Source organism: Oenanthe melanoleuca, chromosome 1A, assembly GCF_029582105.1.
Source record: "Oenanthe melanoleuca isolate GR-GAL-2019-014 chromosome 1A, OMel1.0, whole genome shotgun sequence".
Taxonomy (NCBI): Eukaryota; Metazoa; Chordata; class Aves; order Passeriformes; family Muscicapidae; genus Oenanthe; species Oenanthe melanoleuca.
Genome location: NC_079334.1, coordinates 23,156,169 through 23,171,200, shown reverse-complemented (window position 1 = coordinate 23,171,200; position 15,032 = coordinate 23,156,169). Strand labels below are relative to the sequence as shown.

General features: G+C 50.0%; 1 protein-coding gene across 1 annotated transcript in view; it reads left to right on the top strand.

Annotated features, from left to right (window-relative positions):
* Positions 1-14,323, top strand: part of MRTFA (myocardin related transcription factor A) — a 92,821-nt gene extending 78,498 nt beyond the window's left edge. The window contains exons 6-16 of the mRNA XM_056481806.1: positions 1,003-1,078; positions 1,746-1,907; positions 3,321-3,496; positions 3,941-4,096; positions 4,599-4,849; positions 5,198-5,369; positions 5,630-6,745; positions 7,726-7,866; positions 9,501-9,677; positions 10,062-10,122; positions 10,546-14,323. Coding sequence (XP_056337781.1) covers positions 1,003-1,078; positions 1,746-1,907; positions 3,321-3,496; positions 3,941-4,096; positions 4,599-4,849; positions 5,198-5,369; positions 5,630-6,745; positions 7,726-7,866; positions 9,501-9,677; positions 10,062-10,122; positions 10,546-11,045 — 2,988 coding nt within the window. The 3' untranslated portion in view covers positions 11,046-14,323. The remainder of the gene's footprint in view (positions 1-1,002; positions 1,079-1,745; positions 1,908-3,320; positions 3,497-3,940; positions 4,097-4,598; positions 4,850-5,197; positions 5,370-5,629; positions 6,746-7,725; positions 7,867-9,500; positions 9,678-10,061; positions 10,123-10,545) is intronic.
* Positions 14,324-15,032: the final 709 nt, after the last annotated feature.

Sequence of the window (15,032 nt, the reverse complement as noted above, 5' to 3'; positions counted from 1 at the left end):
TTTCTGTTCCTCAGAAGGCCTCTGGGGATATTTTTTTCTGATTAGCCTACAGTGGAATGAAACTTGTTATGACTAAGTTTTGTTTTAAAAGTGAAAGCAACATAAGTAGAAAAATAACAGCTGAGGCCCTTTAAACTGTGGAAGGATTGCAACGGGGGCCTTTGCATTAAGACCAGTGACCAAAAGGCTTTTGCTTATTTCTCTTTTTTTCCTATTTCTCTTTTTTCCCTAAAACCTTATTAAGTTAATATTTTTATGTGGGCAGTTGAGCAACTGTAGTGCAGTTTTCTGACTGACTTTAATACTTACTTTCTCTGAAGGCCCATCCTGATGTCCAGTCTATTACTTGCTGCTTCTACATTCCCATTCCCCAGCAGTGTAGAGAGTAACACGTTCAGCCTGTCAGGGTCATCTCTGTACATTGCTCCATAGCACTTTCTCCAAAGACAGAGCTAAAAGCAGCTCTGAAAGTGAAATAAGCCTTGTCACAGTGTTTAGTTTCTGCCCCTCAAGGGACTGCATGGGGTCTTTAGCTTAACAAATAACATATCTTTAATCAAATTAAAGAGCATGCCCAAACCACAAGTCAGCCCTAAATGCCAGCAGTACATGAAAGTATTTTCTGTGAACAATGGAACCAGCGCATCTATCTTTAATGTAAAAAGAAATCTCATGGGTGTTACCCTGGCAAGTTAGTGGTGGTGCATACAACGGGAAAAGAGGACTCCAGCTCCCGAGAAAGTCCTTACCAATTTCCATTCTGGGGAAATGGGGCAGCATTGCACAGTTGGCTGAGGTAATTACTGTAGAAGGCAAACTTTAGAGTAAGCTCATTCTCTGGGTGCTCTGGGACAGGAGATAGATCCCTTCTCTGTTTTGTGCTTACTGAGATCTCAGTAACAGCTAAAGATGGTTGTTTCTTTTCGTTGTGCTGTTCAAGATTACCTCACTCCTGTGTCTGATCAGCTGAAAGTGGTTCTTGCTTGTCTGTTTTTGCTGCAGACAGAGGACTATCTGAAACGCAAAATCCGGTCCCGGCCAGAGAGATCAGAGCTGGTTAGGATGCACATTCTGGAAGGTATGGCAAGGGCAGAACATGCAAACATCAACAATAAACTTTATCATAACTACCTTTTTAACAGTTTTCTATTTTGCCTCTGACCTCCAAAGCTTCCTTCCACATGGGAGCAGGCAGAGGATCATGTCCATTGCATGATTCCTTGGGAGCGATTCAACTCCGCTTGCTCAGAGATTATTCTTAGAAAAATCTGTTGTGTGAACTCAAATTGTGCAGTTTTGTGTAGCTGAGCAAAAATAAAATAGAATGACCATGGATTGCTCTCTTACTAAGGGAAGACACTGTAAAATGTCCAAGAGGGAGTGAGGCAGATTTGATCTGATTAGTAATGAACCTCAGCTTCAGAGAGGGAGTGCTATGCTGCTGCTGAGCCACAAGCTTGAGGCACAGCCAGGGGGAAAAGATGAATGAGAATTGGGTGACATCAGTTTGAGAACAGTGAATTTGTTACAAGGGCTACTGTAGTTATCTTTATAACCTGAACATATATAACATCTGTCATATCTTTGCAGTGCATAGTTACCTATTGTTATCTATCAACTATTTTTCTGTACAGTTACCTACTGTTATCTGCAGTTACCTTTCTGAATAGAATTAAAGTACTACTGAAGGGCATGGGTTGACCATTGTTGGATTGATGCCATTTTATTTACTTTCCCCCAAACAGAGACCTCAGCTGAACCCTCCTTGCAGGCTAAGCAGCTGAAGCTGAAGAGAGCCAGACTGGCAGATGACCTCAATGAGAAGATAGCACAGAGACCAGGGCCCATGGAGCTGGTGGAGAAGAACATCTTGCCTGTGGAATCGAGCCTAAAGGAAGCTATTATTGGTAAGGTCAGAGGAGGATCTTTGTGGAGGGCATTTCCCACATGTGGTGGTGATTACCTATAAGTTCACCTGCATATCTAAGGCAGTGCAATCCCATGGCTGGTCTCATTTTCCTGGCCCAGAATCACAGGCTTTTAGCCTGAGGATTCAGAAAAGCAGGTCTCCCTTGGCCCAGAGAATGCTATGGAGACGCTGAATTTTAGGGAAGGTGGATATTCGAGAACAATATGAAAGCAGTTGTATACCCTAAAGACTTGAAAGACTATTGAAGATTGTATTCCCTAGATTGTCTCCTTAAAATCCCTCTCTCAGTATAACATGTCAACAATGCTGGTCAGGGGAACCCACTGACTTAGATCAGGAGGGGAGACAGAATATAAACAGGTGTGATGAAACAAAAGATGTCTGTGAACTCAAAAACTTCAGAGGATTCAACCCCTTTAAAAATAAACCAGAACAGATGTAAATCATGCCAGTGCCATTCCAAGGGCTGAAAGGAATGCTGAGGAATAGCCTTCCCACTGCCTCAGCAGTGCTCTTTCCTGTCTCCCCAGACTGAGCAGTCTATGTGTCTGTGGTTATTCATCCCCTCAAACACGCACAGCTACTGTAAAGACAAATGGGACACAACTGTGAGTGAGACGGAATATTTTCCATAAAAAAGGAAAAGGACAGTGTTGTGAAAGAGCCTGGCTTCACTATTGAACAAGAAGTAGTTGAGGAAGGGTGAACTTGTGAACTGAAGCATAAGAGATGTGGCTTCCTTCTGACTGAGCAAAGTACATCTCTGGATTCCTCTTAATTTTAGGTGAGGTGCAAATGACAATATTTCCCTGCTTAGCAGGATTAATTTGAGAAAATGTAGTCTAAAACAACTTTGGTACATTACAAGTGTATGCTCATGTGAATTTATCTACTGGGCATGTAGATGGACAGAAATGCTAATAGCAGCCACGGCCCTTGTTGCTTGTAAGACTAGAGGACAGTTTAGGACTCTGTCTTCAAGACAGAAGATTCCAAGAGAGATTCTACCTTCCACCATAAAGGATGAACACCAAAGAAGCCATGACTCAACCTTATACTGTCCAATTTTCTTTGGTGCCAGATGATAATGAAATTAGCCATGCCACAGAGCTGGGTTTGGGCAGACCTGAGTATCTCTTGCACTCACTGATCTTGCCTGTCTAGAAAGCAAGGGAAATGGTTCACCCCAGTCCATATTATTTTATTGTACTGATAAACAGTGAATGAAAGCACTTAAACCTGATCCAGTTGAAACTCTGTTCTCTCATTTTAGCTGGTGCTTTAAGCACAACTCTTTCCATGCCATCATTGTCTTTGTGAAACATCTAGTGTCGAGCGAAGTCATTTCTTATTCCACTTTACAGACCATGGTTGATGTTTGTGTTTTTAGTTGGACAGGTGAACTACCCAAAGGTTGCAGACAATTCCTCCTTTGATGAGGACAGCAGTGATGCCCTTTCCCCAGAGCAGCCAGCCAGCCATGAGTCCCAAGGGTCTGTGCCATCGCCAATGGACTCCCGGATTTGTGAGCCTCTCCCTAGCACCACTGGTACATCACTAGCTCAGGTGAGAATGTGGAGGCCTCCTGCAGTGCCCTGGAGCTTCATGCTGATTTGTGGCAGAGGAGCCTAAAAAGTGAAACTAAGGCTTCCCTAAGAGGTACAGTCTGTGAGATTTCACAAGGGGTCTTAGCTCCGTGTGCTGTCAGTGACACCCTCCTCTGGTTATTCGCAAACCCTCATGGTGGTGCCTTGTGGGGAAGTGGGCAGCCATTGCTTGGTGATACAGCCTGTGTGCAGCTGATCCCAGCAGGAAATGCTGAGAGATACAGGTGTTGGATTTTGATTCCTTTTCTGCCCTAAGAACTTGTGCTGCTTCTCAGGGACAACTGAAGCAGTGGGTTAAAGGAGTCTGATTAAAGGTTTGAAGCCCGTGCTCCTTCCTTCTAAGTGGACACTTCCTGCACTCTGTTAAACTATTTATTCATTATGCCTTTTTCTGTCTCTTCAGGGTTCATCCCAGTTGCAGATTAGCACAGACTCCAGTGAAACTCTTTTCCTACCTGAGCAGCCACCTCCACCATTGCCACCTCCACCTCTTCTGCCCCCTAGTCTTACCAATGGAGTGGCTCTTACTGCTGCCAAGCCCCCACCAACACTCATTAAGGTACTGTTTTGGCTGTTGTTTTCATTGTTGTAGTCTGAAGGAAGATAAGAAGATTACTTTTAAGCAGGTTTGGAGTTGGAAGTATTAGATTAACAGATGCCAAGGAAGGAAACATTTCTCACTAGTGTCTTCCTCTGACACCAACTGTAACATACTTAATGGGGTTTTCTGTTCCGTGATGTATTCACCTTCTATATAACGGATGCTGAATGCAAAATGTTTTGAAACAATCAGTGTTATCTATAATTAGAGTCAATTAGTCTACACTGGATGAGGAAATGATCTGGTGTGCAGGGAAAGGTGACCTGCATTATGGTGCAGCATAAGCTGCTGCCAGTGCAGTGTCTGTAATGTCTCAGTTTGAGAAGCATGGAAGGACCCTGAGGTGAGCAAACTAGAGAATTTCAAAGTTAAAATCCCAATGTGTGTTCTGGTTTACATGGGGTGTTATGTTTTATCAGTGTTTCCATTCTTACTTGCTTCCTCCTTTTCTTCTAAATAGCAAAGCCAGCCCAAGTCTGCTAGTGAGAAGTCTCAGCGCAGTAAAAAAGCCAAGGAGTTGAAGCCAAAAGTCAAGAAGCTTAAATATCATCAGTATATTCCCCCGGACCAAAAGCAGGACAAGGGAGCTCCTCCCATGGATTCATCCTATGCCAAAATACTGCAGCAACAGCAGCTCTTTCTCCAGCTTCAGATCCTCAACCAGCAGCAGCAGCACTACAACTATCAGACCATCCTGCCAGCCCCACCTAAGTACGGGTCCACAGTGGCAGCTGTCTTAGCAAGCACTTACCACACTCTTACCAGAGACGTGATGTTCTGGGGGTCAGGGGTGGCCACTGGGTGTGACAGGTGTGACACACTCAGTCTTGTAGATTCCAGAGGGCCTCAAAAAGAGCTGGTGCTAGATCAGACAAAAGCAGCTGAAGTCAGTTGGTTGGCACATGGGGCCATGTATATAGTCGAGAGTGTTGGTGTGCTTCAGAGTCTAGGACAGCACGGTGACCCAGACATTTCTGAATGTGTGTGTTTGTGGACACTGAGGGCCTCTTGTGTCTTTCCACTCTGGTTTTGATGTCTCTTTTCTTTCTTTTCCTGCAGGCCTCCAGGAGAGCAGCAGAGTGGTGCCAGTGCCCCTGCAGTACGCAATCTCTCTGCCACAGTCAGCAGCACATCCTCGGTATCTTCTGGTTCCAGTGGGCTGATGAGACAAAACAGCAACGCTGCGGTGGGCAAGCCTGGCCCTCTCCCTGCCAACCTGGATGAGATGAAGGTAAATGTCCTGTGAAGTTGCACAGACCCTTTCTGCCATTGCCAGCAGGCAGTACTGAGTGATGTTGCTGCCCCAGAGCAGGGCTGACGTGGACTGACAGGAGTTAGTGATAGCAATTGGGATTGTTACCCCACAGTCTTAGCTGAGATGCAAGTTTGTTCTGCAGGAAGATCGATTTAGTCCTTTGTCTCATAGCTCTGTTGGTAGTTGTTCAGTTAGAAGTTTTCTTAATGTTGCCTTCTTTTTTCACCCCGTATCAGGTAGCAGAGCTGAAGCAAGAGCTGAAGCTGAGGGCCTTGCCTGTCTCTGGCACAAAGACGGACCTGATTGAGCGTCTCCGAGCTTACCAGGAGCAGAACGGTGCAGCTGGCCAAACAGCCCCCACTCCCAAGCCCAGCACAGCAGCTGTCCTCCCTAAAGCTGCCAAAGTGGTGGTGGCCTTCCCAACTGCCAGGCTGAGCACAGGGCCGGCCCTGGTCACCACTGGCATTGCACCAGCAGAAGTGGTTGTGGCCACAGTTACTGGTGGTGGCGTGATGAAGTTTGGGAGTACAGGCTCAACTCCTCCTGTTTCTCCAACTCCTTCTGAGCGCTCACAGATGAGTACAGGGGATGAAAACTCGGGCACTGGAGATACATTTGGAGAGATGGTGACTTCACCTCTGACCCAGCTCACCTTGCAGACATCTCCAGTGCAGTTCTTGGTGAAGGAAGAAAGCTCCAAGTCCAACTCCTGCAGCATAAATGCAGCACCCAGGTCAGAGCAGTACAGTGCTGGTAACAGCAGAGATGCAGAAGTTAGGGACAAAGACCAGATGCTGCAGGAGAAGGACAAACAGATCGAGGAACTCACGCGCATGCTGAAACAGAAGCAGCAGCTGGTGGAGATGCTCAGGCTACAGCTGGAGCAGGAGAAGCGCTCTCAGCAGTCACAGCCAGCCCCAGCAGCTGTGGAAGAAGGAACAGCCCTCGCCTCCAAACCAGGAGCGTTTGGCACCCAGGTCAAGACTGAAAATGATTTCCTGAGTTGCCAGTCTGCGAAGCAATCCAGTGGCCAAACAGACCAGTTCAGCCCTGCACCAACCGCTAGCCAAATGGACACTTCAAATCCAAGCCCAGTGCCAAAGAAAGCCGTGCTGGTGAAGCAGGAGGTGCCAGCCACGGAAGCGGAGCCGCCATGCCAGCCCCAGAGCCCGCGGCTGCGCCTTGGCGAGCAAGGGAGAGCCCTGAGCGACCTCAAGGGCATCCCTTCCCCCCCCCTCATCACTGACTCCACAGGGACCCACATCGTCCTCACCGTGACCAAGCAGAACGCTGAGAGGCAGGGCCTCTCTCCCCACCCTTGGATGGCAGGGAGCAGCTGCCCACCCTTGCAGGTAGGGAGGGGTTGGATCCTCTCTCCTCATCCCACTCCAGTTACCATAGGATGACTTAACGGGGTGGAAATTCATGCAGTAAATACTGAAAGGGCTGAGTTGCTCACTACAGTGGTTGGTAGGTCATGGCTTTGTAAAACAGAGCAGTGTAAGCAGATCTTCGGCAAAAAAGACTGGAATTTGACAATGATGAGCTGTGTACAGCAGTGCATGATTGGCTCTGTGCATCACAGGCTGTTCAGCATTCTTCCAAACACATGGTTCTGCCTTTTGTCAAGGCTTGGACGACACGGGGTTGCTGCCACAGTTCACTAGTTTTTAAAAGAACAAGGAGTGTATTTCACCTCTTGTCCTTAACTGTAGAGATCGTAGTTGGGTGATAGATGGGTCATCTTATCTACCAAGAGCTGAAATCAGACCCTGGGAGCAGCGTGTTTGCTTTTTGGCTGCTCTTTGTTTTAATGCGTGTCAGTATTTCAGTGTTAACAGAGTCTTTCATCAGAGATGATTTACTATTCCCCTGCTGGCATGAGCTCAGCACTTAACAGAAGTGTTCCGAGTGTTGCTTCCAGGAAGGGATAAATATGCCCAGGTTTGATGGCGTAAGTCAAACCCCAGCACCTTCCATGACATCAAAGATAATTTTCATTCTCTGCAGAGCAAGTGCAGTGTCAGCCTTGAAGCCCCAGAGTATCTCACCTGAACTCCACTGCTGCTCACAAGGGCTCAGCTCCTGTGTCAGGTCTGGCAGTCCTTGAGGCGTGTCAGGGGTAGCCCAGGGATTTAGGCTGGCACTGCCTCCTCTCTTAGGACTCCTAATTGCATCCAATCTGATTTCTCTGCTTAGGGAAAAAGAAGGATTGAATTTCATAAAGAATAAAGAGTGGGAAAAAACAAACATTAATCCTGTAAGAAACCTAAGTGCTGTGTCCATGTCATGTCTGGGGAATAACCTGTTGTGGATACTCTTTTCTTTCCAGAGTGTACAATCATCACCCGCTAAAACTTCCAGCCAACTGCCGTGTCAGGTACCTGCAAACACCCCTCAGCAGCAGCAGCAGCAGCAGCAGCAGCAGCAGCAGCAGCAGGAGCAGCAGCCCAGAGGACCAGACCAATCTAAGGTAGCTCACTTGCCCGCTCACTTTTCCCACTTGGTTTTGTTTGCCTCCTGCCAGGGCTTGTTCCCATAGGAAGTGGATACAGACATACCATGTACCAGGGGTTGTGTCTGTGGATTAAAAACAATGAGGGGCCAAAGTGGGCAGCCTTGATTCATAGGGGTGTCCCAGATTAATCACTGCTTTGTGAAGTGCTATACTGCTTCAGGAGAGAGGGCACCTCTGCCTTTAAACCTCTCCAGGTGCTGGCAGTAAAGAGGCTCTGCTGTACATCTCCCTTTCTAGCCTGCTTAGCTGTCTCTCTAACCTGTAATTAAGATAAGATACAGAAAAATTATGAAGAGCTTTTAGAGCTTGGAGCATAATTTCGAGTCAGTTCCTGTAAAGGATATGAAGACAGAGGCAATTTCTAGTATATTTAGAGTGAGATACCTATTTTGCAAAGGGTCAGTGCCTTGGTTTGCTTTGAGACCTTAGAGAATGTGCAGAAGGTAAATGAAGGCACCTTTTTCCTCGGAGTTCCTTAGCCTTTGTGCTGCAGAGGTGTCTGTACTGACTTCCAATCCTTTTGCCTCCCTGTGGGGTCAGAAGCCAGATCTACAGGTGGTCACAGGGCAGTCACATGGTCTCATGCTGGTCACCATGTTGAGTTTCTCAGCACCTCCAAACCTGCAGCCTTTCTTCCCCAATGGTTTCCATAAGCAGTCCCTGAAAATTGGTGCTTTTGGCAAAACCAGCCCACCCAATGTGCCAAAAACGGTACCCTCCCAGGATGTCCCAGTGGCCTGTGCCACAGCCATGGTTTCCAGCCCTGCTCAGGAAGAGTGGGCCCCAGCAGAGCTGGTCTGGGGTCGCTCCTCGACCTGTGGGTCACAGAAAAGATGAGCAGCATTCCAGGGAAAACAGGATGGGCAAGGGCCCATCTATATGTACACGTGTTGGAAGTGGCATTCAGCTGCTGCTCCAGGGGAGCAGGTTTTCATGTGGGTCATGCATAGCTGCTGTAGAGGGAAAGCCTGATGCTCGTTTCAGCCATTCTTAAGGGCAGTTATGTGCTGATTCATCTGGTGAAGCTGAGTCATGGGCACCACTTCCTGCAACACTTGGGGTTTCCTTGGGAGTTCTGGTGCTGCTGAGTGCTCTGGTGCTCTTTGCCTACTGTCAGGCTGTGAAACTTGCTGCTAAGTGAAGCTGGCTTGTGACCCCAAAGCAGGCACTGCAGAGGGAGGCAGGGTAGAAGACAGGCCCTGGATTATTGCACAGAGTAGGCTGAACACACAAGGGAAGTGCCCTTCCTCTCCAAAGTGCTGCAGGAATCCCCCACTTGGACAGATGAGGCTCTCCCCGTCCAGGAGAAGTGAGGAGGTGGTTTGTGGTGTGGCTGCTTTAGCATTGGAAAAATCAGCTGAAGATTTCCAGCTGTGAGTCGGAGGGGAAATTTGTCGTCCTCCTCTGCAGCCAGGGCATGGTGCACAGAATTCAGGGAAGGAGGCAGGCTGCTGTGGGCAGAGCAGTGCAGACCGCTGTGCAGTGCTCACAGGGAGAGGTGATGGTTTCTCAGTGCAGCTGTGAGAGAGGAGTTTGTAGACTTTTCCCTGATTTGCATTCATTCCCTCTTCTGCCTTCATTCTAAACAGTCCTCATCGCAGCCTGGCTCTCCTGCTGCCCCTTCCCCCTCCCAGATGGACCTGGAGCAGCAACAGCACACGCCGCTTTTTGGGACTCCTCCACCTCCTCTTCCAGTTCCCCCTGTCTCAATAAAAGAACCACCACCAGGCTATGAAGAGGCCATGAAGCAACAGCCAAAGGCCCAGGTGAGCGCAGTTATCCTCCCTTGTTTCCTTGTAGAGACAAAAAGTTGCCATTGTAAATCTGCTTAGTTTCTTGATGTGGGCCAGTGATAGAGAATGGAGACAAAACTGTACCTTCCTCCTTGAACTTCTTCTGGAGGGTTTGGGGCAGACTCTAAATCACAGGTTAAAAATCCCAAGCCATTCATTGTCATTGCTGACCATACTTCCCAGCCAGTAACAGCCTGGGTTACAGAGGACTCCGGTGCCATGTCATGGCCTGCTCATTCTTGCTAGAAAACTGCCCCATCCCATGGGCAAGGGAGGAGAGCCAGCAGCCAAGGGTGTTGCTGGAGGTGGAAGTTCCCCTAGTAAATAGGAAACTAATCCTGCACTTGCTCTTTCCAGGAGAATGGCTGTTCCAGCCAGCAGATGGATGACCTGTTTGATATCCTCATCGAAAGTGGAGGTAAGGAGACAAAGCCAGCATTTCCCATAGTCCCTGGGATTGTAGAGCACCGAGGGGAAAGTCTGTCATGGCTCTGCTTTTTTCTCCGGTGTCCCTTCCAGTGCCTTTAGCACTGGCAGTAGTCATTAGGCACTGAGGGAGATGTCAGTCAGGCCTTCATAAGGTTCTGTGATTCTTGGTGGCTCTGCTGCATCAAATTTGGGCACGTTGCTTCTGAGATACTGGACAGAGATGGAATTTGGTGGCGGTGGGCTGAAAACTCCCCATAGCGAGGCAAGCGCAGGCACAGGATGTTTCCTCATCTCAGCTGGTGGTCAGTGGTGGCTTGGTCTGGGGGGTGTCTGTGGCTCTGGTGGGTGGATGGAATCCTTCTGGTGTTCAGCCAAGCTTTTCCTTACCCTGTCCTGTTTGTTCCCTGTACAGAGATCTCTGCTGACTTCAAGGATCAGTCGTCCCCAGCTGGTAAAGAAGCGCCCGCGGCCCCGGCCGGTTCCCCCCCGCCCGGCAGCCAGCACTCCTCGGAGCTGGCGGTGCTGGTGTCGCTGGGGCAGCCGGTGCTGGTGGGCCGGCTGGAGGACTTCCTGGAGAGCAGCACCGGCCTCCCGCTGCTGACGGCGGGCCACGACGGGCCGGAGCCCCTGTCCCTCATTGACGACCTCCACAGCGAGATGCTGAGCAGCTCGGCCATCCTGGACCACCCGCCTTCACCTATGGACACCTCGGATTTGCACTTTGCTCACGAGCCCTCTGGGGGCATAGCCCTGGATCTGGCCGAGGCCAACTTGGACAGCATGGACTGGCTGGAGCTGCCAGGGGGTTCTGTCATGAGCCTGGCTCCCCTGAGCACCACGGCTCCCAGCCTCTTTTCCACAGACTTTCTTGATGGACATGATCTGCAGCTGCACTGGGATTCTTGCTTGTAATTCTGTGAGCAGAGACTGAAGGGAATTGGGAGGGCACAGGCATGCAGAGGGAAGAGGCCAGTCAACCAAAAAAGAGAAAAAAGAAAGAGCTCCTAGTGTTTGTACTCCTCCCCTAACAGTGTCCTTCCTGCGTGAAGCCGGCATTGGGCCGGCCAGGGCAGGGAGAACGGCTGCTGGGGGGGCACAGGAGGCAGGAGGAGCTGTGGGGCTGGTGGCCTCCTGCCCACTGCACACAGCCTGGCCCAGCCGGGGTGAGAGCAGAGCCAGCAGCCCCTGTTCCTCCAGGCAGGAGCAATGGCAGCACATTGTTCCCTCGCGTGGAAAGGGCATGACTGGGCCTGAGCTGTTTCCAGCAGCAGCACTCTGCGCCTTCCTGGGATTGGTGGAGAAAGGGGGCTCTGCTGCCCCAGCACGGGCGGTCTTAACGGTTGTGGAAGGGGATTCTACCTCTGGAGCAGGACACAAAGGCAGGAGGCTGCCTGGGGCCCAGAGCAGCTGCCCTCTGCACCACCTGCATCTGTCAGGGGAGGGTCTGATATGCTGCAGGGCTGGCAGGAGCTGGGCAGAACAGGCACCTGCTCTAAATGTAGCCAAAGGGAACCAGGGCTCCCCACCAACCTGGTAACCTGATCTAAGCTGGTTTCCCAAATATTGCTGAGCTTGGCAGAGGCCTGCTGGCCTGCCTGCTCACTTCACTCGCTTTGGGCTGCAAAACAGTTTTTAAGGTGCTAAAATCAGGTCCTTATATGTTAAAACTGCTGTCAGGCACAGCCCATTGCCCCCAGCTCCCACAGCTCCTGACATCCCCAGGTGAGCAGGGCAGTCAGCCTGTGCAGGGCATGAAATGCCTGTGTGTCCTGGGGAGCAGCTGAGGGGCACAGCTGGCAATCAGTAACATATCATTGGGGGCCATGTGCAATCTGTCTCCTATGCTGTGTTGGTGCCTCGCTGTAGCACATGCCCCAGTGGTAAAGCAGCAGCTGGGGATGGACGTTGGATCCTGTAGGTGAGGAAGGGGAGGTGGTCCCAACTCAGTGACTGTGAGGGCTCCTTTCTGGGGAGGTGCCTGAAAGCAAGTAATAGGCAGCTGAACTCTGCTCCTCCCTTCCTCCAGTCCCACAGGGTAAAAGGCAAAAGTAAATGGCTGCTTACTTTGAGCTGGTGCCCTGTGTCCCTGTAGGGCCCCAGGCTGGTGCCTTGGGGAAAACTGCAAACTGAGGAGTGGTGGAGAAGCCCTCAGAGCCACGACAGTGCTATTCCTTGGGCAGAGCTCTATGGTGGAACACCAGGCATGTGGCTCACTCTTGTGCTGTTATTTTAGAATTTCCTGTGCCAGTAGTAGCCCACAGCCATACAGAGCAGGTGGGACATGGCTTACGTGGCTGTGGCTACCTCGCCACAGTCTGTCCCTGCTTTGGTCCTGAGCTGGGTCCAGGCTGCTCCTGCTGAGTGAGGTGGGGGAGGCTTCTGAAGCCATGCAGATGGAGGTACTGACCTGCTCAGGCAATGAAAGGATCAACTGCCATCCTTCTCAATATCTCCTTGAGGATGTTGTCTCCACCTTTCCCCCATGCTGGGCCACAGAGCTTCTTATTGGGGAGGGGTACCTGTGAGCCACGTGCTGCTTCCCTGCAACTCTGGTTGCAGCTCCTCTTCCCAGGGTGAAGCTGTGCCACAGGAGTGCTGGTACCTCTGCTCCCTGGTGAGGCAGGCCAACCCTACACAATGTGCTTTCTTTCAGTCACTGAACTGGCAGCTGGGTGGGGTCATGCCTGTTTGCAGCTGGGAGATCCTCTTGCTTTCCTGAGCCCTTTGCTTGTTAACTGCATGGGGAGCCACTTCCTTAATCATTTGCAGGGGGAGCCTGCTGGCAGCTTCTTCTGTCCCCTCCTCTCTCCTCTGGCCCTGAACTGTAAGCAAGTTGGAGCCTCTTATTCCCTCCCTCAGTGTTCAGGCTGGGGAGGACACCACCCCCTCCCCCTTCCCCACAGGCTTTCTATTCCTCAAGCTACAGTGTCACATCCTAGAAGTCAGAAATAATGGACACCAGTAGACATCCCCTTTATCCTCCTGAGCCCTCCCTGAATTGTCTCCTGGTGCAGTCCAGGTGCTCACTGGAAGCAGTGAGGACTTACCAATCACCTTACAGAGCTTTCACCAGCTCTGCCAGGAGAGCTGCCCAGCTGTGGGGGCACGAGGCAAGGAGCTTCTAAGGAGGATCTCCAAAATGCTGAGGGGAAAACGTGAGGCTGCCTGTTTGTCAGACTGGAGCAAAATCAGGTTCTTTTAGCCCATAGTTGCAATAGCCCCCAAAAAAACCAGCTGTGTGATTTCTTTGGTACAAATAACTACAAATCTGCAGCCATTAAGTAAAGAAGGAAATTATCAATAAAGTGCAATGAGCTCCTCGAGGAAGGGGGAAGCACTCTAGCTGCAGTCCTGCCTTACCCAGCCCTAGTTCCTTGCCCTGTGCCAGGTACTCCAGTCACTGGCAGAGAGATACCAATGCCTAATACCAGTGTAGCCCTTCCCAGAGGTTGCTGGTGAAAGGCTGAGCTCACAGCTGCTCCCTTTCACCTTCACCCATCCACCATCAGGTGTGAAACTGTAGGAATTCAGTGACCCTGACTTTGCCTAACATACTTGCATTGGCTGAAAAGCTTCAAGGAGCCCAGAGGAAACAGAACCATGAGCCTCATGTTCTGAGGAGCCTGGCCAGCCTGTGGGAGCCCCTCTGCACAAGGAGCTTCTGCCAGGGGAGTGAGCAATAACCCTGTGCCTGTGGGCAAAGGGGAAGGTGGTGCCTCAGCCCTGGAAATGTTAGAAAGTCTTTTCCCCAAGCAGTGCCCAGAGCAGGCTTGCCCAGTTCTCTGCTTTCTTACTATTATTTCTTTGAATAATAGTTCAATAGTTCTTTGTTGGAAGAGGTATTCCCCTGGACATACATTTTTTGCACCCATTGGGAAAAACAAAGTCTGATGTTCTGCCTCTACCTTGAATGTAATCCTGAATCTTTCTGCTGTAACCACTACTTGTTTGTAATGTGTATTTGACTAGCACGCACTCTCCCTTCCACTATGCAGCCAATGGCGAGGGCTGATCGGCACCATCGGAGTCAGATGGTGTTGGGGCATCAGATCCAGAGCGAGTATTCAACTGGAAAAGGATAAAAGTGACAAGTTAATGGGGGAGAGAATGGATCTTTAAATTGAATTATTTTTTCAGTTACAAATATTTGAAGAAAAAAAATCCATTTTATTAAAAAAATTCCAAACAGCCATGTTCTCAAAAACTCTCTGCTGTGCTGGTGGGAGGGCTTGGGGCATTGTGCCTTTTCCAGCAAAGGGTGGGTCATCCCTCTGTGTCTTTTTCAAACCTGAAAAAAGCAGCTTAAGTGGTGGTGGCTTCTCCTTAGCTGCAGGGAGATTCCCTCAGTGTATGGAAATTACCTACCCTGCAACAAGAAGGTTTTACCAGGGGCAGCTATTAGAGTCTCCCCCAGCCCAGCAGGCTGGTCTGGACCACAGTGGTGGTCCTTCCACAGCTACATTCCAAAGGAATTACCTTCACTGAAAACACTCACCTTCAGATCAGAACATAAACTGCAACTTCCACCCTCCCATGAGCTTGGACTTCTGAACAGTTCTCCCAAGGGTCTGTGCCCTGTTACTGTCCCACACTGCAGCTCAGCCGACACCTGCTTTTTACAGAGACACTCCTTGGACAGATAACACTGCTGTCCCCACCACCCAGCCCTGCTTGCTTGCTAGCCCCTCTGCCTTTCCTAAGGGTCCTCCCCCTGCAGTGTCCCTACAAACCGTAGTTTCCAGTATTTCTGGCTTTTCTGGCGCTCTGCCCTGGCTGCTGCCTGACCTTGTGGGCTGCTCCAATGCAAGGAGCTCCCTCAGTTCCAGCACATCTGTCAAATGGCAGAAAGGAAAAATTAAACCGAGTTCTGGCCCTGTCACAAAATAAGACAAAGCCCAG